At 39.2% G+C, this 25,963-nt stretch overlaps 2 protein-coding genes across 7 annotated transcripts in view; one reads left to right on the forward strand and one right to left on the reverse strand.

The window, feature by feature from the left end:
- Positions 1-18,410, reverse strand: part of LOC132391152 (copper-transporting ATPase 2-like) — a 98,122-nt gene extending 79,712 nt beyond the window's left edge. For 3 of the 6 annotated variants that reach the window (XM_059963991.1, XM_059963989.1, XM_059963985.1), the window contains exon 1: positions 3,593-8,127. The gene's annotated coding sequence lies outside the window, so the exon portion shown is untranslated. Of the gene's footprint in view, positions 1-3,302; positions 3,412-3,592; positions 8,128-18,186 lie in introns of those variants that run through there. The other 3 variants (XM_059963988.1, XM_059963986.1, XM_059963987.1) reach the window with 3 other exon arrangements.
- Positions 18,411-23,541: 5,131 nt separating this feature from the next.
- LOC132390733 (uncharacterized) lies at positions 23,542-25,215 on the forward strand. Its single transcript, XM_059963282.1, has 2 exons — positions 23,542-24,961; positions 25,047-25,215. Exon 1 carries the CDS (start codon positions 24,187-24,189, stop codon positions 24,955-24,957), a length of 771 nt encoding a protein of 256 aa, XP_059819265.1. The 5' UTR covers positions 23,542-24,186; the 3' UTR covers positions 24,958-24,961; positions 25,047-25,215.
- Positions 25,216-25,963: the final 748 nt, after the last annotated feature.

The following is a 25,963-nucleotide window of genomic DNA, read 5'->3' on the forward strand; positions in this document are numbered from 1 at the left end:
CACATTATATTGGAGGGATAGGAAGATAAGTAGAGGGAGTGGTGTGGCTCCACTGGTAAAGAATGGTATCAAATCAGAAGATGTTGAATCCTCGTGGGTTGAGTTAAGAAACTGCACGGGTAAATAGACCCTGATGGCAGATATACAACAGTGGCTGGGAGGTGGATCACAGATTACACAGGAAATAGAAAAGAAATAGAAAAGGGAGATATTAACACAAAGTTCGATTTGGAAAATCAGGTTGATAATGGATCTCAAAAGAGTGAGTTTGTTGAATACCTAAGAGATGGCTTTTTAGAGCAGTTTGTCATTGAGCCTACTAGGGAATTAGCTATACTGGATTGAGTGTTATGTAATGAACTGAAGGCGATTAGGGAACTTAAGGTAGTAGAACCCTTAGGAATCAGTGATTACAATATGATTGAATTCCACTTGAAATGCGATAAGAAGAAACTAAAGTCTGATGTAGCAGTATTTCAGTGGAGTAAGGAAAATTACAGTGGTATGAGAGAGGAGTTGGCCAAAGTAAATTGGAAAGAACTGCTGGCAGGGATGTGAGCAGAGCAGCAATGGTACACGTTTCTGGGAAAAATGAAGAAGGTGCAGGATATATGTATTCTGAAAATGAAGAAATACTCAAATGGTAACATAGTACAACCATGGCTGACAAGGGAAGTCAAAGCTATTGTAAAAACAAAAGAAAGGGCATTCAACAAAGCAAAAATTAGTGGGAAGATAGGGGATTAGGAAGTTTTTTAAAACCTAAAGAGCAACTGAAAAAATCATTAGAAGGTAAATGATGAAATATGAAAGTGAGATAGCAAATGATATCAGTGAATAGTAAAAGTTTCTTCAAGTATGTTAAAAATAAAAAAGAAATGAGAGTGCATATAGGACCGCTAGAAAATGAGGTAGGAGAAATAATAACGGGAGACAAGAGGATAGCTGATGAACTAAATGAGTATTTTGCATCAGTCTTCTCTGTGAAGACAATAGCAATATGCCTAATGTTGTAGTGTGTGAAGGAAAAGAAGTGGGTGCAGCTACTATTACAAGAGAGAAGGTGCTCAAAAAGCTGAAAGACCTGAAGGTACATAAGTCACTTGGACCTGATGAACTGCACCCCAGGGTTCTGAAAGAAGTAGTGGTACAGATTGTAGAGACATTAGTAATGATCTTTCAAAAATCATTGGACTCTGGCATGGTATCAGAGGACTGGAAATTTGTAAATGACAATCCACTCTTTGAGAAAGGAGGAAGGCAGCAGAAAGGAAATTATAGACCAGTTAGCCTGACCTCAGTGGTTGGGAATTTGTTAGTCAATTGTTAAGGATGAGGTGATGGAGTACTTGGTGACACAGGACAAGATAGAACAAAGTCAGCATGGTTTCCTTCAGGGAAAATCCTGCCTGACAAACTTGTTGGAATTCTTTGAGGAGATTACAAGTTGGATAGATAAAGGGGATGCAGTAGATGTTGTATATTTGGACTTTCAGAAAGCCTTTGACATGGTGTCACACATGAGGCTGCTTACCAAGTTAGGAGCCCATGGAATTACAGGAGAGTTACTAACATGGTTAGAACCATGGCCGATTGGTAGGAGGCAGCAAATGGGAATAAAAGGATCCTTTTCTGGCTGGCTGCCAGTGACTAGTGGTGTTCTGCAGGAGTCGGTGTTGGGACCACTTCTTTTTATGCTGTATATAAATGATTTAGATGATGTAAATGATGGCTCTGTTGCCAAGTTTGTAAATGACACGAAGTTTGGTGGAGGGGCAGGTAGTGTTAAGGAAACAGGCAGGCTGCAGAAGGACTTAGACAAATTAGGAGAATGGGCAAGAAAGTGGTAAATGAAATATAATGTTGGAAAATGTATGGTCATGCACTTTGGTAGTAGAAGTAAATGTGCAGACCATTTTCTAAACGGGGAAAAAAATCCAATAATCTGAGATGCAAAGGGACTTGGGAGTCCTTGTGCAGAACATGCTAAGGATTAATTTACAGGTAGAGTTGGTGGTGAGGAAGGCAAATGCCATGTTAGCATTCATTTCAAGAGGTCTAGAATACAAGTGCAAGGATGTGATGCTTGATCAGGCACTGGTGAGGCCTCACCTTGAGTACTGTGAACAGTTTTGGGCCCCTCATCTTAGAAAGGATGTGCTGCCATTGGAGAGGGTCCAGAGGAGGTTCACAAGGATGATTCCAGGAATGAAAGGGTTATCATATGAGGAATATTTGATGGCTCTGGGTCTGTACTCGCTAGAATTCAGAAGGATAAGGAGGGATCTCATTGAAATCTTTCATATGTTGAAAGGTCTAGACAGAGTAGATGTAGAAAGGATGTTTCCCATAGTGGGAGAGTCTAGGACAAGAGGGCACAGCCTCAGGATAGAGGAGCTTTCAAAACAGAGATGCAGAGAAATTACTTTAGCCAAAAGGTGGTGAATTTGTGGAATTTGTTGCCACATACAGCTGTGGAGGCCTGGTCATTGGGTGTATTTAAGACAGAGATTGATAGGTTCTTTAATGGGGATGGCACCAAAGGTTACGGGGAGAAGACCGGGAACTGGGGTTGAGGAGGGGGAAAAAAAGGATCAACCAGGTGGAGCAGGCTCAATGGGCCAGTTGGCCTAATTCTGCTCCTATGTCTTATGGTTTTAAGGTCTTGCACTTTATCGTTTATCTGTGCTGCACTTTTACAGCAGTCTTTACACTTAATTCTGAGTGTTACTGTTTTATCATATTCTAGCTGTGTAATGTTTTGATCTCCAAAAACAGTATGCAAGACAAGCATTCCACGATATCTTGGTACACATAGTAATAATAAAGCAATCCCAATAAAACAGGATAAATTAATCAACCATGGCTTCATGAAAGGGACATAATTTCTCTTCAGTTTATTAGAGCTCTTTGAGGAAATATCAGCTAGTGTGGATAGAGGGGAATGAGTATATGTAGTACATATGAATTTTCAGAAGGCATTTGACAAGAAGCCACATTAAAAATTAATTTAGATTTGGTATTACAGCAAAAAGTTAAAGTTAACAAAAGTTAATGTGACTAGGAAATTCACTAATTATTTAACTGGGGAAAACACTTCAGAACACTGGAGCACATAGAAATTTAAGCATCCTTGTAAATGAAGCACAAAAAGGGGCCATACAGATGAAGCAATCAAGAAGGTTAATGGATTACTGAGTGTAAATTAGGGAACTACTATCACACTGTCCAAGACACAATTGCGGCTACATCTTGAGGATTATTTTCATTTCTGGGCACTGTTCTAAAGAAAAGTACATTACCATTTGAACTGTCTCCTCAACAACGTTCTGGGGACATTATCACCTGACGGACTGCACAGTGGAGGGGGCTTCGCCTCCTTCTTAACGTGCCTCAGGTACAGACCTTTCCCCTCCCGCAAGAGAAGTAATGGTGGCCAGCTGGCAGTCGGGGTGTGTCAGCGATCCCTGGTGACCGTAGGCATCAGCTGTGTGAGTGGGGACGACCTACGCGTTTATAAATAAACGTCCGCAGAGCCGCAGCTCCACCCGCCCGCTAACGGCCGCTCCCCGGGCAAAGCGATTTAATTTACCGCGCGGCGTTCCAGAGCTCCTCGCGGATTGAACGTAGGGCGCAAGGGCACCGCCGAATACCCATCTGAGCTCACGGTAAATGCCAACAATACTGCACGGGCCGCTGTCTCGTACCCATGCCATGTCAGGTGCTGTCGGGTTAAAAAGCACTTTGTCCAAAAGTGTAGGCCTGCACCCTATGGTAAGAAATGGTGGGAAAATTAATCACTGCAGGAGATTTGCTTTTCGAGGTGTTGATGTCAGCAATCAGACGCAGACTAGGAACGAACATTAAAATTAAAACTATAACGTGAAATGCTGGCAATACTCGGCACCGACAGGGAGAGAAACACATTTAGCACTTTGGCCAGTGACCTCTCATTCATATGATGAAGCATTTGCCCCTGCTGATGAAAGTCATGGGTAGATGCAGTGGGAATGGACTAGTCTTTCAAGCATAGCATACTCTCATACATTGCGAGCAGCAGGTGCAGGTCGTGAAGGAAATCACTTTCTATGATTCAATTAAGTGGGTTGGTATTAAACCAAGATAGGACATTGTTTTGAATCCCTTCACTCTCCACCTATGTGACATGACTTGCTAGGTAGTTCCAGCATTTTTTTATGCACTTTTGTTTTTAAAGGGTTGTGTATTTATTATGTTTGATTAAGCATTCTTGTTCATTTAAATAATTCATTAAGGGATATATGTAAAAATACGCTACATGTGATAAGTGCCCGCCTCACTTAAAGTAAAAACAAAGTACACACATTTATCTCCTGGTTCCTTGTTTTCCTTTCAATTAGCCTTTTTATGTTTTGGAGTTAGAAAACATACCAGAGATGACAAAGTATTTTTAAAATGAACCCGAATCAACTGCCTACCTGTTGAAGCGCAGTGAAACATTTTTTTAAAAAAAGTGCAGCTAGAAACAGTCGAGTAAAAAAAAGCGCAGCATGTGCCCATCAGAAAAATTGACAGACACAGGAGATTTTTTTTAAAAAAGGCAAGAAACTGATGAGTTCATGGGTTAATAAACAGTGAGCATTAGGTGATAGCAACATAAAGATTTTCACTCCTCATGTATGTGAAGGATGTAAGAAATAGTCAATTCAATAATCCTGAAAAACAGAAGAAATAGCTGGCTACATTGGAAAGACTGATGTGTTTGATTACACAACAAATAACTGGATATTGTATACTGAGCAGGTTGAGCAGTATTTTGAAGTAAATTAGATAGCCAGTGAGAAGCATATGTCAATTTTGCTGAGTGGATTGGATTTAAAGGCATACAATTTGCTTAGATGTTTAACTGCTCCAACCAAACCAGCCAAAATGAGCTGTGCTGGTATCATGAAGGTTCTGTAGAAACACTTAGACCTGAAGCCATTATTGATTGTAGAACACTTTAGGTTTCATAAGCGGAATCAAAGGGAAGGGGAGTCCAGTGTATGTGGTTAAATGAAGAAGCTGTCCAAGTATTGTCAGTTCACTGACGAGCTTAATGATACACTGAGAAATCATTTAGTTTGGGGAAATTTTACAAGAAAGCATTCAAAATCGGCTCCTAACTGAAACACAGCGTACATTTAAAAGAGTAGTTGAAATTGCTCTATCAATGGAAACAGCAGACAAAGGCACAACTGAGTTGCAGTCAGGAATGAAAATGAGCATGAACAAAATTGCAATGTCTAAACAGAAATCGACCTGGCCGAACAAACTATGTTAACATTGTGACAGGGGCTCACGTACACCAGACCAATGCAGATTTAAAGGCGAAGTTTGCAGAACATATAACAGAAGAGGACACTTTACAAAGAGTATGTCCGGCAGCCAAAAATAAATGGACTACACAGGGAAGAGAAAAAGATTCAGTTTCAAAAAGAGCACTAATCTGCATTTTGCTGATGAAAAATCTGATAATGATGAGAGTGACACAGGACTAGGTAGCCTTGAGATTTATAATGTGAAAGCTAACAATAGACAAACAATATGGCTTACACCAGAAGTGAACAGCAAATTAATTATAATTGAATTAGACACTGTCTCGGCAGTTTCAGTCATTCCACAGAATGAGTGAACGGCATTTCAAAGATACTAAACTGAAGCATGTAGATATCCAGCTAAGATCTTATACTGCAGAAAAGATCATTCCTGTGGGAATGACATTTGTAACAGTGAAATACAACAACTAACAAGCCACGTTGGGCTTGTATATGGTAAAAATAGGAGGGCCAACATTGTGGGGACATGATCGTCTGAGAGAACTACAACTTGACTGGAAATCCATCCACCCTGAAATAGAGTCAACTGAAGGTGAATTAAGAAAGATATTGGATGATGCCACAACTGTTTCCATGCTGTAGATCATGAACTAACAGAGAGCAAACAGGTGTTGATGCCAATCTTTATGCCTCTGATTGGAAAGCATGTTGGACCAAGGAAGGATCGTGTTATTCAGAGGAATCTTGAAAGTGATGAAAACAAAGGAATGACTACAACAGTTTTTGTAGACAACGTATCTACTGTAAGAAAGATTCTGATATGTTAATCAGGCAGTTACTTGCGAAATGTGGCTTGGTTTTAAGCTGGAAGAGAGTGTAAGGAGCTTCAGGAAATTTTGCAAGTATTAGACAATTGTGAGTATAAAGAACTAGAATCTTTTCCACATGCATTAAAGTTATTGCATGAACTTCAAGTGTGAGACAAAAAGCTGCTTGTAAAAGTAGATGCAAAGACCAAAGCCCAGCTGGGTGAATGGAAGGCCAAAAAGAAAGGGGTCAGTGGAGATGTGAAAACAGAGAATCCATCAGATGATGTTGTAGATGAGGAAACCAAGGAGAGAGATCAGATTGTAAAGGAAACAATAGAAGGATTAATAAGTGAATACTCCAGTGAACTAATTGCATTTCTCCAAGATCAGGATGTGCAAACTAGACGAAGAAAAAGGAAAAAGAGAGGTGTCCAGAGCTGCAAACTGCAGTACAACCACAATGAAGGAGGGCCCAGACCTGAGCTTGTTTTCACAGGCACATATTCCACCTTCCAAGTTGAAGGTCTTGTCAGGAAAGACGTCATCCTACGTGTAAGAAATCCTCCAGTGTGATTAAATCTTTAGGTCTGAATGGGAGAATTTTAAATTTATTACGTTGTGGATGTCTGTATAGAAGTTGTATTATATAGTATATTGTACATATAGTTAAGATGCATTCTACATTGAGTTGGAGTTTATAGCTATGCAGGGTTGTTATGTGCTTAATATTTCAGCAATATTTGGGCAATATTGTAAATATATTGTTTAAGGATCCTTGTTCATTTAAATAATTATGAGTTATATGTAAAAATACTTGAATTGCATATGTTGCGACACTACCTACCACATGATAAGTGCATGCCTTGCTTACTGTAAAAATGAAGTACATATGTTTATCTACTGGCTCCTTGTTTTTCTATCAATTCAATTTTTGTTTTGGAATTACAAAACACAACCTTGAAAAAGGTAGTTGCTTTCTCAGTCATGGCCAGTGAACATTTTTTCTTTAGTATAAAATCAATATTGGTACGTTGGAAATATTTTTTGGCTTCTTCAAGTTGAGTATGTTTTTCTTTTTGTAAAACTTACATCTGTCACAGCAGTGATGAGTTCTGGAGCAAACGTCAGGACTAAAAGATCTGCCTTAACCTTGTCTTCAGTGTATTTATTGTTTCAGCTGGGTCTCTGAGAAGCAGGACAAAATGGCAGTCATACCCCTTAGTTGGGAGTCACAATAATCCCAGTAAAGCACACAGTTTTTGTGTTCCGCATGGAGCTGCCCTTATGCTTACCGGCAACACAAACGGTATGGCTGTGAAATATATGTTCTTTGATTATATGACTTCTGAATATTCAGTTGGATCAAGGTGTGGAAACATTGAGGAGCACTGTTCATGTGCTAGCTGGATAGCAAGGTGGGTGAGTGAGATTATTTGATAAATAGGCTTTGAAAGGTCTTTCTCATTTCCACATTACTAAAAGAGCTCTTCTCCTTGCAAACCTTTAAATAATGAAGGTCAATTTCATTAACTTGTGTCATTAACATTTCTGTGATGCTGACTATTCTGATTATTAAGCATCGGCTTTATAAACAAACAGTACTTCCCTTCACTTGTGAATATTGATTTTTAAGATTTTGCACTCCTTTGATGTGTAGAGTTTAAAAGACCAGTTTTGGCGTATTGTTCTATCTTTTTGAAAGCTCTTGCCTTCTATTCTCAAACATTACTTCTGATGTTGACAATTTTGGGAAGCTATCTGTGTGATCAAATTACACAATACATGACTGTACAGTGCTTGTCAAATTTTGGACTGTCAGTATTTTTAGTTGCACAATTGTAAGCTAATGTTATGTTAAGGATTACTTACATCTTTTTACAATATCAATAAATTGCAAATATTTGTTCTGGTTGTAAGCTATTGATTCACTGTATCTAATCATCTGACATAGATAGCATCTTAATTGACACTGTCAATTAAAACAAATCAAGATATTTGGAAGTAAAGGTCCTATATATTGTTCACTGAGGATGTAATTTAGTGCATACTAAATATTGCATCATGAAACAATAAAATTCAACGAATTCAAGTATCATTACAACACTGGTCAGAGTACTGGCTTTTATGCAAATCAGGAGATGCATTAGAACAGAATGCTACATTGCTATTTGCTGTGGTGGCTATATTTTGTTTTAAATTAGTAGCTCATCCACAAGGTTCACACATTTATATAAAGATAATCTTCTCCAAGGAAAATGATCTTTTCATGATGGAGAACCTTGTGAGTTCCCGGGATCCCGAGAGCAATACTATCTAGAGTTTAGCTCCTGGTAGGGTCACATGGCAGTACATTCAAGGGGAAGGTTCCAGACAAAGAACGATCCAATAAAGATGTCAGCTGTGGAGCTGGCGGAAGATGATGACACATCACAACAGCACTGAAGGCAGAGGAAGGCCGCAACAATGAAGCGTCTTGCGTGTCATGTCGCAGAATACTGACTCCAATCTTTCAAGGACTGTGTGGTGGCTGCCTGTGCAACAGGCTCCCCATGTTAAATAAAATCAAATACAGGCATTCTCCATTAAGAGAATAACACCTTGGGAGAACATCATACTCAACTCAAATAGTAACACTACTTTTCAGATATTAAGTCTGTCAGCATGTTTTATGAACTTAAAATAATGTTGGATATTAATGAAGAATGTCACAATTGCTTATTTGTTGTTGTGCAGTTGTTAAGTCGAGTCCAACTCTTCATGACCTCATGGACTCCTGTACACCAAGCCTTCTTGTTGGGAACTACTTCTCTAAGATCCCCCAAGGTCATACGTATTGTCTGAGTAATATTGTCCATCATCATAGCCTCCATTGTCCTCTGCTTTTACTTTCTGCTTTACCTAACATGAGAGTCTTCTTCAAGGAACCCTGTCTTCTCATGATGCTGCCAAAATATTTGAGCTTTTGTCTCACAATGAAGCTTCCTAGTGAGCAGCCTAGCTGTATTTCTTCAAGTATTAACTTGTTGGATCTTCTTGCTGTCCAATTAACTTTTTTAACACTTACCTCATGCATCCAAGTTCAAAGGCATCAATTCTTTTGTACTTAGTCTACTAATAGTCCAACTGTCACAGCCATACATCACAACCGGAAATACCATAGACTTGACTATACCGATCTTCATAGACGATTTTGTGTCACTGCTCTTCAGTAGTTTAATCTAAATTTGCCTTTACTGCCCTCCCCAGAAGTAAGCACCAATTAATTTTGTGGCTGCAGTTACCATCTATAGAAATCCTTGAAGCGAGAAAGACAAATCTGTCACTACTTCCTTTCCACTTATTACCATGAAGTTAGTAGGGCTGGTCGACATAATCTTGGTTTTCTTAATTTTAAGCAACAAGCCAGCTTTTGCACTTTCTTCTTTCACTTTGATTAGAAGCTTCTTTAGATCCTCCTCACTTTCAGCCATTAGAGAAGTATCATCTGCATATCTGAGGTTGTTAATATTTTGTCCGGCAATTTTGATTCCAACATTTGAGTCCTTTAGACCAGCATTCCTCATGATGTGTTCAGCATATAGATTAAATAAGTAGGCAAATCAGGAGATGCATATTAATTAACACTCAGTATAATAGTATTTATAATAACCAAACTATATTATGTAATTTGATACACCCTAATATACACCTATCCATGTTGTCGAAAGAACCTCACAATTGTGGGCATAATTAGTGTTTATCCGAAGTTGATCCTGCAGATTTGACAGAAGTCCTCTTGAATCCTCATTTATCTGGCCAGACGTTGACTGGCCTCATCACATTTTTTGGTAATTTTTCACAACGATCCAGAATTCTCAAATTAAAACACAATTTTGCAAATCACTAAGGAGACACCAGCTTCCCAAATGTTATTCAGAAGTTTTATTTATAAAACCACACACAATAAATTGGTTTTGCTTAAACTGGGAATTTGTCAGCAACCAGCAATGAGAGATGACAAAACTAATGAGGGAGAAAATTGATTCTTAAGAGAAAATTGGCAAGTAATATCAGAACAAACAGCAAGAACCTTTATGGATATACTAAAAGGAAGAGGGTAGTTAAGTTAAGTGTGGACCCCTGGAGGTGAGACTTAATAAGAAGAAACATTCTTCTTATATGATTTATAATTTAAACTAATACTTTAGACTTCATGGTGTAGGACACTACAAATATCTGAAAGATAACAGATGGGATTGTTGCAAACTGCATGAAAAAAATTGTTACAAACCCTATCATAAGGAACAAGGTATTGGAAAAACGAACAGGATTAAAGTAGACAATCCACAAGGACTCCGTGGCCTGCATCAAAGTTAAAATTTATTAACAAACTACATATATGTCACAATATCCAACTCTGAGATTCATTTTCTTGTGGGCATACTCAATAAATAATCAAATCAGTGATAGACCACGGCAACTAAGCATAGATCCAGTGTGCAAAAGACAACAAATTGTGCAAACACAAAAAGAAAGGAACAACAATAATATTAATAAATAAATAAATATCGAGAACATAAGATGAAAAGTCCTTGAAAGTGAGTTCATAGTTTGTGGGAACATTTCAGTGATGGGGCAAATGAAGTTGAGTGATGTTAACCCCTTGGTTCAAGAGCCTGATGGTTGAGGAGCAATAACTGTCCCTGAACCTGGTGGTGTAAGTTCTGAGGCTTCTTTATCTTTTTCCTGATGGCAGTAGCGAGAAGAGAGCGTGACCTCAGTGGTGGGGGCCTCTGATGATGAATGCTGCTCTCCTATGACAATACTCCTCATAGATGTGCTCAATGGTGAGGAAGGTTTTAGCCATGATGGACTGGGTCATATTCACTACTTCTTATAGATTTTCCATTCAAGGGCATTGGTATTGAGGCATCAACTGAAGTTTTTCAAAGTTCCTGTGTAAGCCAATGAATTAAAAAAATTCAAATAAAGCTTTCTTCAAGAAAGGAGGGAGACAAAAGGTGGAGAACTATAATCCATTTACATCTTGTTAGCAAGATGCTGGAGTCTCTAATTAAAGACAATATTATTTAGAGAAGCTTAATACAATTGAACCAAGACAATATTGCTTTATGAAAAGGGAAGATTAAGTTTGCTAGAGTTCTTTGAGGAGGTGACAAGCTGATCGTTACAGTCAAAAGAAAGAAACATTTAGAGATATACTACAGTATTAATATTTCCAAATGGGATTTGACAAGCTGTTACATAAAACTGTGTGCCAGGAAGTCAAAGCATTGGAGTAAGTGTGTTTACATGGAAAGAAGAACTCATTATCACATGAAAAACAAGGACTCACTGACCTTAGAACCATGATCAAAAAGAGATCATTGCTCATGTGTAGTCTGAAAAGGTTTAAGTGTAAAGCACAAACCAAAAAGGGTAAATTAAAGAATAAGATCAATGTTTACACTCGAGGGGCGGGTCGGTCTATGCTTCTCTGTTCCCCAGTACAGAAGAGAAGCTTTTTGTTGTACTGTAAAGTTTGATATTTTTCCACAAAGTTGGGTTCCTGACTGAAATAGCACTGAGAACTGACCCACAGAAATCCTAAATGAAGTTAATGGTGATGATTGTTGACATTTGGGGTTGACAGTTGCTTTCCTCACATAGATGCTACTTGACTCGCTGAGGTAGAATAGAATAGAGTCATGGAACAGTATAGCACAGAAGCAGAAATGCCAAACCTGCTTTTAGAGCAGAAATAGAAGCAGAAAGCAGAAATGCCAAGCCAAATCTGCTTAGTCCCATCAACCTGCACCAGGACCATAGCCCTTCATGCACCCATCCATGTACCTATCAACCCTGAGATTCAACCTATCCAAATTCCTCTTAAATGCTGAAATCGACTCCACATCCAGTACTTGCTCTTGCAGCTTATTCCACACTCTCAGCGCCCTCTGAGTGAAGTTTCCCCTCATTTTCCTGTGGAAATATATTTGAAACTTTGCATATTTTTATGTATTTAATCATGTAAATTTACCAAATGGAACTTGTATAATCCCAGAGTGCTAAGTGTGTACATAATAGGAGGTAAGTAATGTTCTGATCATTGTGCATTGTGTAACTAAGGGAAGATTGCTATATTGTGTGGCTTTGACTACTGCAGATGACTCCCAGAACAGTTAACAAAGAATAGCCTGAAAACTTATATAAAAATGAACTTGGTAAGTTGTAAAACAGAAGTCCCAGCCATCTGGGGAGTGTAGGTGGTCTTCTCCTTGCAAGTAATAATCATGCCTTTGAACAGATCCACTCTGTTTATTGGTTTTCTGTTATAACACCTAGCAAAAGGTACCCAACATTTCCCTTAAACATTTCACCTTTCAGCCTTAACCCATGATATCTAGTTCTAGTCCCACCCAACCTCAGCAGGAAAAGCAAGCTTGCATTTACCCTATTTATACCCTCATAATTTTGTAAACCTCTATTAAATTTCCCATCAATCTGCTATATTTTAGAGAATAAAATCCTAACCTATTCAACCTTTCCCTATAACTCAAGTCTTCAAGACACAGCAACATCCTTGTAAGTTTTCACTGCACCCTTTTCAATCTTATTGATATCTTTCTTATAGGTGGGTGACCAAAATTGCACACAATACTCCAAATCAGGCCTCACCAATGTCATACAACTTCAACACAACATCCCAAGCCCTTTACTCAATAATTGATATATAAAAGCCAATGTGCCAAAAGCTTTATTTATGATCATATCTACCTGTGGTGCAACTTCCAAAGAATTATGGACCTGTATTCCCAGATCCATCTGTCCTACTGTACTCCTCATTGCTCTGCCTCTTTGCCTCTACCATGTAATATCCACATTGGTTGATCCTCCCTAAGTGCAACACCTCATAACAGCATTAAGTTCCATCTGCCATTTTACAACCCATTTTTGCAGCTGGTCCAGATACCTCTGCAAGCTTTGACTGTCTTCATCGCTCTCCACTACACCCCCAATCTTGGTGTCATCCACAAATTTACTGATCCACTTTACCACATCATCACCCAGATTGTTGATATAAATGACAAACAATGGACCAACCACCGATCAAATTTTAACAAAGCCAAAGGTCTCGCACTAAGTAAGAATTAGAATTCGATTGTAGACAGGTGGGAGAACAAAAACCTGATTGGATGAGGACTAACCAGTCAGGAGAGACGGACTACAGGGGTATAAATACCACCAGACTAGACATGCCCAGACATAATCTTTGATGATGTAGGCAGAGTTTGTCATCAAAATGTCAGTTACAATTGATACCTGTACCTGGCAGAAAGCCCGAAAAGGCTTTACTTGTCATATACACCGGGAAAGCACCAGATAATTTTTCCTATTGATGTTGCTTTCTTTTGAATTAAATGGTGCATATCTAATGAATATTTCCTCCATTGGTGGATTTCTGCTTTGGAGCCGCACTGGAGTTTCAGGTTAAGTTAAGTGCTCAGGCACTGTAATGTTCTGTAATTTGAATTGGAGACCAAAGTGCTTCAGGTGCGGTATCAGCTGTCCATGGTACCTGTGAACATGCGGTTCCTGGCAATCTGTATCCTTGGTAACAGTGCAAAAGAATTCAGGATTATTGCTGCAAAGAAATCCTGCAAAACTGGTTAATTCAGACTGAGTTCAATTCTGAAAGGACTTGGTTGAAAAACGTGAGCACCTCAAGTTCATACCAGCACTGAATGAATTTTAAGCTTCAACCTGCTTAAGGACTTCACCAAAGAAAACATTCCAAACTCCATTCCCACTGACCGATCAATTATGTGCTTGAAAGTCATTTTCTGAATGCAGTAACTCACAGAAGTGATAAAAGCTCACATGTATCTGTGAAAGGCTTGAATGCTCTCCAATTAGTGCTATTACTTAATATTGCAATATTGTTTTAATGTCTTTTTTATTTCTGGTGTACTTTTCAGGAAATGGCTTATTGGAACTTTTTTCATCAAAAGTATCATTCACTAGAATAATCTATTGTGTGGATGGGTCTAGTTTCTAGTTGTTATTTCTTTAATCTGATTTAGATTACATGCATTTATTGATCTTGTCCTTGGACTGACTCAACAGAATCATATTGCCAAAGCATATGTCTGGATGTAAACCACTGCCTTTCTGCTGGCTGTAGCCCATCCACTTTAAGTTTGATGTGTTGTGCATTTAAAGATGCTGTTCTGCACACCATTGTTGTAAAGCATGGCTTAGTGGAGTTACTGTCACCTTCATGTCAGCTTGAACCAGTCTAGAATTCTCCTCCGACCTCTCTCATTAACAAGCTGTTTTTGACCTTGTGGTTGTTTTTTTTTTGTTTCATTCTCTGTAAACTAGAGATTGCTGTGCATGGAAGTCCCAGGATGTCATCAGTTTCTGAGATACTCAAACCATCCTGTTTGGCATCAACAATCATTCCATGGTCAAAGTTACATAGATTACATTTCTTCTCCATTCTGACATTTGATCGGAAAAAAACAACTGAAATTCTTGACCTTGTCTGCATGCTTTTATGCATTGAGTTGCTGTCACATAATTGGCTGATTAGATATTTACATTAACAAACAGGTGAACAGGTGTACCTAGTGAAGTATTCACTGAGTATATGTCTGAACTATGTAGAGAGGAACATACGAAAAGGTGCCTTGTAGACGAAGTGGTAGAATAATTCCAGAGACTTAACTATTACAGAAGATACCAAGACAGGGACTCGGTGAAGAATTTGCCTGATTCATCAAAGCAGGTTTCATTGCTTGAAACTAAATTATTAAGGTTGGAATCATTTGAAATTATTTGCAACTAATAAAGGAATATAGTTGTTTAGCAAAGACATTGTCCTCTTTTCAAAAGCTGCATTGAATTAACAATAATGTTTTCAGATGCTTTTTTGATTGCAGAATATATAACCGGTAGAATGTTTTTTTTTACTTCATTATCATGCTGTTAGCTTTGCTTAATGAAGCAAAAAAAGGTATCTCACGGTATTTCTGTGGTGATGATTGCACTATTCAAAGTTCAGAGTTTTTGAACAATGCGCCCACACACTGATACAATTGAAAACTGACAAATGATGGCCTCTGCTGAGATTTAGAAAAGAAAATGATAGCTTCAAACTGTCATCAGCTGATATTGAAACAGTTAAAATAAAGACGAGAAATCAAAGGGAACCCATTGTGACAACTAATCTACTTGAACTGGGGAAGTAATTTAATCAAATTATCCTGACTGCCTTATTTAAAGAACAGTACAGTGCTCATGTTAATCTGTGAGATCATGTAACACATTCAGATATTTCTGCTTTAATCTGTTGGATATTGTAACTGATTGCAGTCTATGTAATAATTCAACAGTCAAGTAATATATCAATTAAGCAACTATACATTACATTACATAACGCAAATTTTTAGTGATCAAAATATGATGTTATAATGATACTGAAAGCGATTTATCAAGCGTATGGGCAATGTATGTTTGGAATAGTAATTAATTACACCAATTAACTATAAACAATACACAATAGACTACTGAAAGTGGGGCTAAATTAATGGAAATGGTGCAATTGACTTGTTTCCTTTAAAATTTCTAAAGTGACAATGAACAGCTTCCATTCCCAATTCTGGTTACCCTCTCATTTCTTCACTTCCCCTCATCTATGTAAGGTTCCCCTCCTCCTTCCCTTTGTTTCATGGTCCACTGTCCTCTTTTACATTTCTTCCACAGTCCATTGACTTCTCCCCTTAGATTCCTTCTTCTTCAACCCTTTACCTCTTCGACTTGACACATAAGTCTTACATCATTCCGTCTCCCCACCCACCTGCCTTTCTGCTCAACTGGTCTTGGCTTTCACCTGTTAGCTCCTCTCCACCCCGCCCCTTTATTCTGCCAAGTGCAGTAGATCAATTGTGCGAAAATATCAGTGCATTCAGGAGAAGATTGTTAAAGTTGGTAAAATGACAAGAATTTAGTACACACAGCTTGTGACATTGAATATTTTTACAGCAAGCTTATATCTTTTATGGGTGAACTCCATCTACCTCTTCTCAGTCTAGCTCTGCATCCTCTCAGTACTCCATTGTAACCTACAATAACCTACACGATCCATAACTCAACCAACCACATTGTCGCCTGAAAATTTATCAATCCACCCTTTCACATCCTCATTCAAGTAATTTATAAAATCACAAGAGAACAGATCCCTACAGAAAACCACTGGTCCCAAACCTCCAAACAGATTACACTCCTTTTATAACCACCACCAGTCATCTATGGGCAAGGCAATTATGATTAACACTTGCAACCATCCACTCATCTAGTACGACTCTTGTAGCCAGTGGAGAAGCAAAGATCATTGCCAAAGGCACAGCAATCTTTTCCCCTGCTTCCTTTACTAACCTGGATATATCCTGTCCAGCCCTGGGGACTTGTGTCTTCAAATGTTTTTCAAAAGTTCCGCACATCCTCTTTCTTAATGAAAATATGCTTCATTAAAGTTGGAGGGTCAAGTTAACTAAACAATTGCAATGCAATGTAATTATGCCACAAGGATTCCAAGTTTCTTTTCTTGCTGTGGTTTCTTCATGAGTAGAAATCTGGGACATGTCCTTTTCCTGTTATTAGCATCAGGGAGGAGGTATAGGAACCTGAAGACCCATGTTCATAGATTTAGGAAGAGTTTCTTCCTCTACACCGTCAGATTTCTAATTACTCCATAAATACTACCTTGTTCCATTTCTGCACAATTAATTTATTTTGTAATTCATAGTAATTTTGTGTCTTTGCACAGTGCTGCTGTCATGAAACAACACACTTCACAACATATAAGTCAGTGAAAATAAATCTGAATCTAAGTCTAATACTGAACAACTTAGGTACAATAACAATAATTCTGTGATATTCCAATTTCACTTTTCTTCTGAATGTTTTACTGTATCTTCACTAAGAATTCTGAAATACCTCATGTATGGGTCTTTGATTATGTTGGCTGCTCTCCCAAGGCAGTGAGAAGTATAGATGGAATCCTTGGAGAGGAAGTGTTTCCATAAAGTACTCAGCTGTGTCCACAGTTCTCTAAGTTTTCTTATGGTGTTGGGTTGAGCAATTACAATACCAAGCTGTGATGCATTCAGATTGGATACTTTTTATGGTGCATTTATAAAATATTGGTGTGGGTAAAAGGGGACCTGCTATATTTCCTTAGCCTTCCACTGATTTAGAGACGTGGTGTACTTTCTTGGCCATAGTGTCTATGTGGGTAGACTAGGTTCAAGCTATTGGTGATGTTAGCTTATGTAATGAATGGTTGCCACAGGCAGCTGTGGAGGCCAAGTCTTTACATATATTTAAGGCAGAGGTTAATGGATTCTCGACTGGTCAGGGCTTGAAGGGGTATGAGAAGAAGGCAGGAGATTGGGACTGAGAGGAAAAATGGATCAGCCATGATGAAATGATGGAGCAGACTGGATGGGTCAAATGGCCTAATTCTGCTCCTAGAACTTATGGTCTTATGCTGAAAGCTGGGAGATGATTTTGAAAGAGGCTAGGATTATTAACAGCTTTAAGTATTTCTGATTTTAGCAACTGTTCTAGTTTTCTTTTGAATTCAATGTTGAAACATTTAACTTTCTCATACTTCTTTAATCAAGTTGTTTACTGAAAAGTTATTTGAGCTTCTTCAGAGGGCACCATTATCATGAACTGAAATGTCAGTGCTGAAGGAAATACAGTCACTCTCTTTCAGTAGCAGGACTGACTAGCTTGTACTGGATTTAGTCTGGATGCTAGGACAGAAAGGAAGGGAAATGCTGTGAGCAAAACAGTTTGATATTTATGATACGTAATTACAATAATTCAGATCTATCGATTCATTGTGTTGCGTGCCATGACAGCATTTAATTAACAAAATGTGTTCTGCAAAAAGGTCATTTTGTCACCAACCTGAACATTATTCATGGAAGAACAATAACCTATGAATCATTGTAGTTAACCATAGCACATGAAAGTACTAGGTACCAGAAAGATGCATAATAAACGTATCAATATTCTGAGCTGTTTACCTTCTGATGTACTTCACATTTTAAAAAAACAGACAAGAGTCAGATGAGTTGTGTCGCATTTGTGCTGAAGTAACTATATGTTGTTTTGATACACAACTGGGGTCTCAATGCCAGCATGTACTGCCCTGGAATTGGCTGTGCTACATAAACGTAGCTTCCTGACTTTGCCAGTAAGGTGTGAAAAGTGTGTTTGTTACCAAGGTCTGTTCTTTGTTGCCATGGTTCATTCAACAAGCTGTTTCCAAGGTAAACATTTAGGAAAATCATTAACCTGGTGAAAGATATCCTTTGACTCTGTCTGAAATTTGCTGGTCTTCCAGGGCCACTGAATTTATGCATGATTGATGTTGCAGAACCATGTACTGGGGAAGCCTGAAACTTGTTAGTCACCAGAGTCTCTAAATGGTTTAAGGCCCTGCCCCCATTGTGCAATGGAGAGCTGGAAACCGTGTAAAAACCCATGGATTGTTTTCTCCGAGAATACATGTAGAAGAAAATTAGTATCATGCTGAAGAAATGTATTTAAAGATTAACTTTCTTGTCACGTGCAATGAAACATCAAAATCTTACAGTGAATGTGCCATTTGCATCAAAGACCAACCCATTCAAGGATGTGCTAGGCCAGCTCGGAAGTGTTACTTTATTTTGTTTTAGTGATGGAGTAGGCCCTTCCAGCCATACTGCCCCTCAGCCCCCAATTAGGTTATCCCCCTAACCTAATTACGGGACGATTAACATACCCAGTCCACCTTTGGACTGTGGGAGGAAGTCAGAGCACCCAGGGAAAACCCACGTACAGAGACTCCATACAGGACGGTGCTGGAATTGAACACTGAACTCTGAAATGCCCCAAGCTGTAAAGACGTTGTGCTAACCGCTACACTGCCCATTCCCCCAAAATAGGAAATGCTCAGCAAGTTAGACAGTCTGTGGAAAGGGAAACTGAGTTAACGTCGCAAACAAAGAACCCTTTGTCAGAACTGAAAACTTAAGAAAATGGTAATATCGAAGTGTGGGGAGGGTGGGGAATGGTTTGAATAGGACAAAGGAAATTGTAGTGTGAAGTCAGCATTATTCTAGTAATCAAGTGTTTGTAGAACCATCTAGATGAACCCCTCTCCTATCTTCTCTTCAATATAAGTTTGTGTTTTCTCACTTTCCCTGTTATGTTGAAGAATCTTGCACCTGAGAGTGTAACTCTGCTTCTCTTTTCACAGATGTTACCTGTCCCGCTGAGCTTTCCCAGCATTTTCTGTTTAGATTTTCTGGTCTTCTTTTGTTTCCCCTACTGTGGGGATCCAAGAAGAGATCTCTCTGGAGTCCTGATGAAGGCTCTTGGTCCAAGACATCGACTGTTTACTCTTTTCCATATATACTGCTTGGCCGGCTGAGTTCCTCCAGCATTTTGTGTGTGTCGCTTGGATTTCCAGCATCTGCAGATTTTTTCATCTCTGGAGAAGTATTGTTTTGTCTCTGGACTTTGAAAACACAAAAATTTCATGACAAAGTCAAGAGTGACCAAACACCTCTTAGGTATTTCAGCTGACAGCCGGTATCTATTTCTCAGGTCAAATTTAGAGTTATTATTGACAATTAAGAATAATTCCAGGATGAGTCCTATTTATAACTGGACTGGGTTTAGTCCCTATTAACCTTACCGGAAAGATAATGCGTTCCAAGATGTCTGCAAGGTTAATCTTGAGCTTTCATTTGCATTAGTAGTCATAGAAACATAGAAAATAGGTGCAGGAGTAGGCCATTCGGCCCTTCGAGCCTGCTCCGCCATTCAGTATGATCATGGCTGATCATCCAACTCGGAACCCTGTACCTGCTTTCTCTCCATACCCCCTGAACCCTTTAGCCACAAGGGCCATATATAATTTCCTCTTAAATATAGCCAATGAACCGGCCTCAACTGTTTCCTGTGGCAGAGAATTCCACAGATTCACCACTCTCTGTGTGAAGAAGTTTTTCCTCATCTCGGTCCTAAAAGGCTTCCCCTTTATCCTTAAACTGTGACCCCCTTATTCTGGATTTACCCAACATCAGAAACAATCTTCCTGCATTTAGCCTATCCAATCCTTTTAGAATTTTATACTTTTCAATAAGATCCCCCCTCAATCTTAAATTCCAGTGAGTATAAGCCTAGTCGATCCAGCCTTTCTTCATATGAAAGTCCTGCCATCCCAGGAATCAATCTGGCGAACCTTTCTTTGTACTCCCTCTATGGCAAGAATGTCTTTCCTCAGATTAGGGGACCAAAACTGCACACAATATTCTAGGTGCGGTCTCACCAAGGCCTTGTACAACTGTAGTAGAACCTCCCTGCTCCTGTACTCAAGTTCTTTTGCTATGAATGCCAACATACCATTTGCCTTTTTCACCACCTGCTGTACCTGCATGCCCACCTTCAATGACTGGTATACAATGACACCCAGGTCTCGTTGCACCTCCCCTTTTCCTAATCAGCCATTGTTCAGATAATAATCTGTTTTCCTGTTCTTGCAACCTGTTACGTACCCCGTAACTGGGTCACTTACCAGCAAAGATAGAGAGGTCCGTTGAAATCTGATGGTACTATTTTTTAACAGTATTTATTGGTAAAAATTAGTAAAAATAAGATCAATGCAACATACAGATAATATATGTTGGCAGTACTAAATCTAAAAGTGCGGGTATAATAATAATAAGAAATAGCTCTGTTGTTGTCTAGGGGATAATGTATTGTCCGATGGAAATATAAAAGTCACTCAAGTTCATGCAGGCGGCAGCCTTTGGTTGGAGTCAAGAGAGACAGATGTTTAAACTTGCCAGCTTTTCCTTTTTATGATGTTGATCCTTCGAGAGTTCCGTTTTTTTGTAGTCGGTCCTTTTAGCTAAACCGTTCCATGGACACCCGCCAATTCCTAGGCCAAGGAAAAGGATGCACGCGAGCCCCACCGGCTGTCACTATTAAACGCTGTCACGGGATTTCTAGCATTTCTCCGGGTGTGTCTAAAGGGGTTGTTCCCCAGACCCTCTTTTATCCTTACTCACGGGGTCTCACTTGTCAATCAGGTTGGAATGATGCCATCCCCCAACCAGCCCACGTTGTTCATTCCCTGAGGGCTTCCATGAAGTACAGTACTCAATACACAATTCCGTCTCCAAGAGACAATGGCCGTTTCCCGTGGCTTTGTATTGCTGAGGGGCCAGGACATTCCAAACCCCTTTGTAGATTCTGCGTGTCTTTCTCTCATTTCCTGGGTCTCCTGACTTGAATTAATAGTGATCTTGCGATTCTCAAAAAGGAGGGGGCTACTTTGTACCCTTCGAGTTGGGGCACAGGTGTAACACAACCAAAGTGGATAACCTTACATTTATCCACATTAAATTGCATCTGCCATGAATTTTCCCACTCACCCTGCATCCTCTTAGTATCCTCCTCCAGCTAACACCACCGCCCAGCTTCGTGTCATCCGCAAACTTGGAGATGCTGCATTTAATGACCTCATCTAAATCATTAATATATATTGTAAACAACTGGGGTCCCAGCACTGAGCCTTGTGGTACCCCACTAGTCACTGCCTGCCATTCTGAGAAGGTCCCTGAGGCACACCACTAGTCACCGGCCTCCAACCTGACAAACAGTTATGCACCACTACTCTTTATGAGTCATAGTGTGTAAACCCTTAATCATAGTTTCTCCATCATTTGAGAGTCGCTTTTACAGTAATAAGATAATTAATATAATATATAAGGAATCGGATTGTCAATTGAAAGGGCTATTCTAATATCCTAACACAAATTGATAAGACAGTATTATAATATTTATTACAACTTCATTTTAAGGGATAGGTGCTCCTAAAAGAATGGGTTCTGGAACTCAAAGCTCTAAGTTGTGCAAATGTACAAACAGAAGAATTTTTGAATACAGGAAAAAGATAAAAAAAGAAAGGAGGAGAGAGAGGGGGGGGAGAGAGAGAAGAAAAAAGAAAAAAAAGCACAGGAACAGCCCCTTAGCCCACAATGTTGTGTTAAAATAATTAAACTAGTAATTAAGTACCTAAATGAAACTAGTCCAAGGTTTTTTGGAAAACCCATGGTTTTCAAGGGATATTGGAAACTTGGTTAGGAAAAAGAGTGATATCTACAATAAATATAGGCAGCATGGAGTAAATTAGATGCTCAAGGAATATAAAGAATGTAAGAAGAATCTTAAGAAAGAAATTAGAAAAGCTAAAAGAAGATACAAGGTTGCTGCTTTGGCAAGTAAGGTGAAAATAAATCCAAAGGGTTTTTACAGTTATATTAATAGCAGAAGGATAGTGAGGGATAAAATTGGTCCCTTAGAGAATCAGAGTGGACAGCTATGTGTGGAGCTGAAAGAGATGGGGGAGATTTTGAACAATTTCTTTTCTTCAGTATTCGCTAAGGAGAAGGATATTGAATTGTGTAAGGTAAAGGAAACAAGTAGGGAAGTTATGGAAACTATGACGATTAAAGAGGAAGAAGTACTGGTGCTTTTAAGGATTATAAAAGTGGATAAATCTCTGGATCCTGACGGGATATTCCCTAGGACAGGGGTTGGCAACCCACGGCTCCAGAGCCGCATGCAGCTCTTTCATCTCTGTGCTGCGGCTCCCTATGGCTTTGGAAAATAAATGATGAGTATTTAATTAAAATTTATTTTATGTTAGTTTGTTAGTTTTTGAAATGTAATTCTAAATTTGAAGATTATGGTGATCTTGTACAATCTAAATAAAACGTGCTTTTTGTCGCTATAAATATATGTCACCACGGCCAATACCTGACACCCGCCAGTGCGCGATTTCTTTAATTTTTCGATCCAAGGTAGGCTAACTATGGAGAATTCTAAAAAAAGAAATGTGACTGAAGAAAACAGAATGTTTAATGAAACGTGGGCAGATTCATTTGCTTTCACTGCTGACGAGACTGGTTTACCGGTATGCTTAATATGCAATGAGAAACTAGCAAACAAGAAAAAGTCAAAAGTCGCAAGACATTTCCAGAATAATCACGCAGCCTTTGCTCAAAAATATCCGGATGGAGATGAGAGAAAAAAAAAGCCGTTTTGGAACTGATGCAGAAGGTCGATCTGAGCAAAAATCATTTCAAGAAGTAGATGATGTCTGGAAAATCAACGACATATGCTAGTTTTGTTGCCGCTCGGGAAATAGTCAGGCATGGGAAGCAGTTTACAGATGGTGAATATATAAAAGAATCTTTCATTAAGATTTCAGAACATCTATTCATGGACTTTAAAAACAAGAGTGAAATTGTGCAGAAGATCAGGGATATGCCCCTCTCTTCAAAGACAGAACCATAAAAATGAAAGAAGACATCAGAAGACAGTAAATTAAAGACATCAATTCAGCTGTGGCCTACTCGATTGCCTGTAACGAGTCTAAAGACAAATGTGATATTGAACAAATAGCGCTGTTCTGCCGGTATGTAAACTCTGCCGGGCCACAGGAAGAAATGATAGAGTTGATACCAATAAAAGTCCAAACACAGGGGGAGGACATCTCTGAGGCTGTCTTGAATTGTTTAAGAACCAAAGTAATAAAGACCACCCACCTGGTGTCAGTAGCTACTGATGGGGCACCAAGTATGACAGGAGCGCACAAGGGATTTGTGGCTTTACTGCAGAAGCTGCTGGACAGAAAGCTGCTGATTTTTCACTGCATCTTGCACCAAGAGGCACTGTGCGCTCAAACATTTCCTCCGGAATGCACAGAAGTAATGGATGTTGTCAGTCAGATTGTCAATAAAATAATGGCAAAAAGTTTAAATCACCGTCAATTCCGTTTGTTACTGGACGAGCTGGAAAGTGCATATTCTGATCTCCTGCTGCACAACAAAGTCCGCTGGCTGTCAAGAGGGGAGGTGCTGAAACACTTTGTCGCGTGTCTGTAAGAAGTGAAAACTTTCCTGGGCAGCAAAGTTCTCACCTTTCCTAAGCTGGAACAGCCAGAGTGCCTGTAAAAGCAACACTTCATGGTAGACATGACAGCGCACCTGAACACTCTGATCAAGGCTCTTCAGGGGAAAGGACGCACAGCCCTGCACATGTTGGAGGATGTTTTGGCATTTGAGCGCAAGTTGACAGTGCTTGCCAGAGATTTACAGAAAGGCACATTGTCTCACTTCCCCAATTTGAGAGAGTTCATACAAGCTCACGACATGATAAATTCGGAGTATTTACATTCTGCAATCATCGCAATGCAAACATCATTTGGGAAATGCTTCTTTGAGTTCAGACAGGTAAAAAACACATTGTCCTTCCCGGTCACTCCCCTAAGCATCGATCCATCACTACTGAATACGACTGCATTGGCAGGTGTGAGTCAACCTGATCTTGAGATGGAACTGGCCGACATAGCCGACAAAGACATATGGGTGTCCAAGTTTAGACGCTTGACAGCAGACCTTGAAGATGTTGCCCGTCAGAAGGCCATTCTTGCTCAGAATCACAAAGGGAGTGATATTGAAAACCTCCTCAAACCGGACAAACTTGTGTTCGAAACATGGAATGCTATCCCCGACATTTATGTAAACATTAAAAAGTATGCGCTTGGAGTCCTGTCGATCTTTGGATCCACATATGTATGTGAGCAGGTGTTCTCCAACATGAATTTTATTAAAAAGAAACATCGCGCACGACTCACAGATGACAGCTTGCGATCCTGTGTAAAGATGAAGATGACGTCATACAGCCCTGATGTGCAGACGCTGTGCGCTGAGGTCCAGGAGCAGAAATCCCATTAACCAAGTATGATAAATATTTTAATTGCCTATTATTTTACGTATATTCATATTTTTTCATTGTTCAGTGAAATAGTCCTTTTATTTTTCAGGTTGACAGCTGGCTGACGTTATTTTTGTTTTGCTGCTGGTGGACAATTTAAGTTCGGCGTTTTTTATAAATACAAGAAGGACTCAAATAGACATTGAGTATTTTACTTAAAAGTAACCTTCAACCAAACGTCTTTTTTTCGGAGTTCAAAATGTTTTTGTTGCATGCAGAAATGTAATTTTGTTTTCTCTGCAGGAGTTCATCGATTTCATAAATGCAACACATTATAGTTTGTTTATACATAGCATAAAGGCAAAAAAAAAACATTGTATGCAGTGTTAGTTCATTTTAAATGTCAGACGGGTTGTGTGGCTCCCAGTGTTTTCTTTTCTGTGGGAGACCGGTCCAATTGGCTCTTTCAGTGGTAAAGGTTGCCGACCCCTGCCCTAGGACCTTGAAGGAAGTTAGTGTAGAAATAGCAGGGGCTCTGACAGAAATATTTCAAATGTTATTAGAAACGGGGGATGGTGCCAGAGGATTGGTGTATTGCTCATGTGGTTCCATTGTTTAAAAAGGGTTCAAAGAGTAAACCTAACAATTAAAGGCCTGTCAGTTTGACGTCAGAGGTGGGTAAATTAATGGAAAGAATTCTTAGAGATGGTATATATATTTATCTGGATAGACAGGGGTCCTGATTAGGAACAGTCAACATGGATTTGTGCGTGGAAGGTCATGTTTGACAAATCTTATTGCATCTTTTGAAGAGGTTACTAGGCAAGTTGACGAGGGTAAAGCTGTGGATGTTGTCTATTTGGACTTCAGTAAGGCCTTTGACAAGGTTCCACATATAAGGTTAGTTAGGAAGGTTCAATCGTTAGGTATTAATATTGAAGTAGCAAAATGGATTCAACAGTGGCTGGATGGGCGATGCCAAAGAGTAGTGGTGCATAACTGTTTGTCAGGTTGGAGGCCGGTGAC

Source organism: Hypanus sabinus, chromosome 3 (genome assembly GCF_030144855.1).
Source record: "Hypanus sabinus isolate sHypSab1 chromosome 3, sHypSab1.hap1, whole genome shotgun sequence".
NCBI lineage: Eukaryota > Metazoa > Chordata > Chondrichthyes > Myliobatiformes > Dasyatidae > Hypanus > Hypanus sabinus.

Coding starts and splice junctions, on each gene's coding strand:
- LOC132390733 (XM_059963282.1), top strand. CDS start 24,187: ATGGTAGACATGACAGCGCACCTGAACACTCTGATCAAGGCTCTTCAG.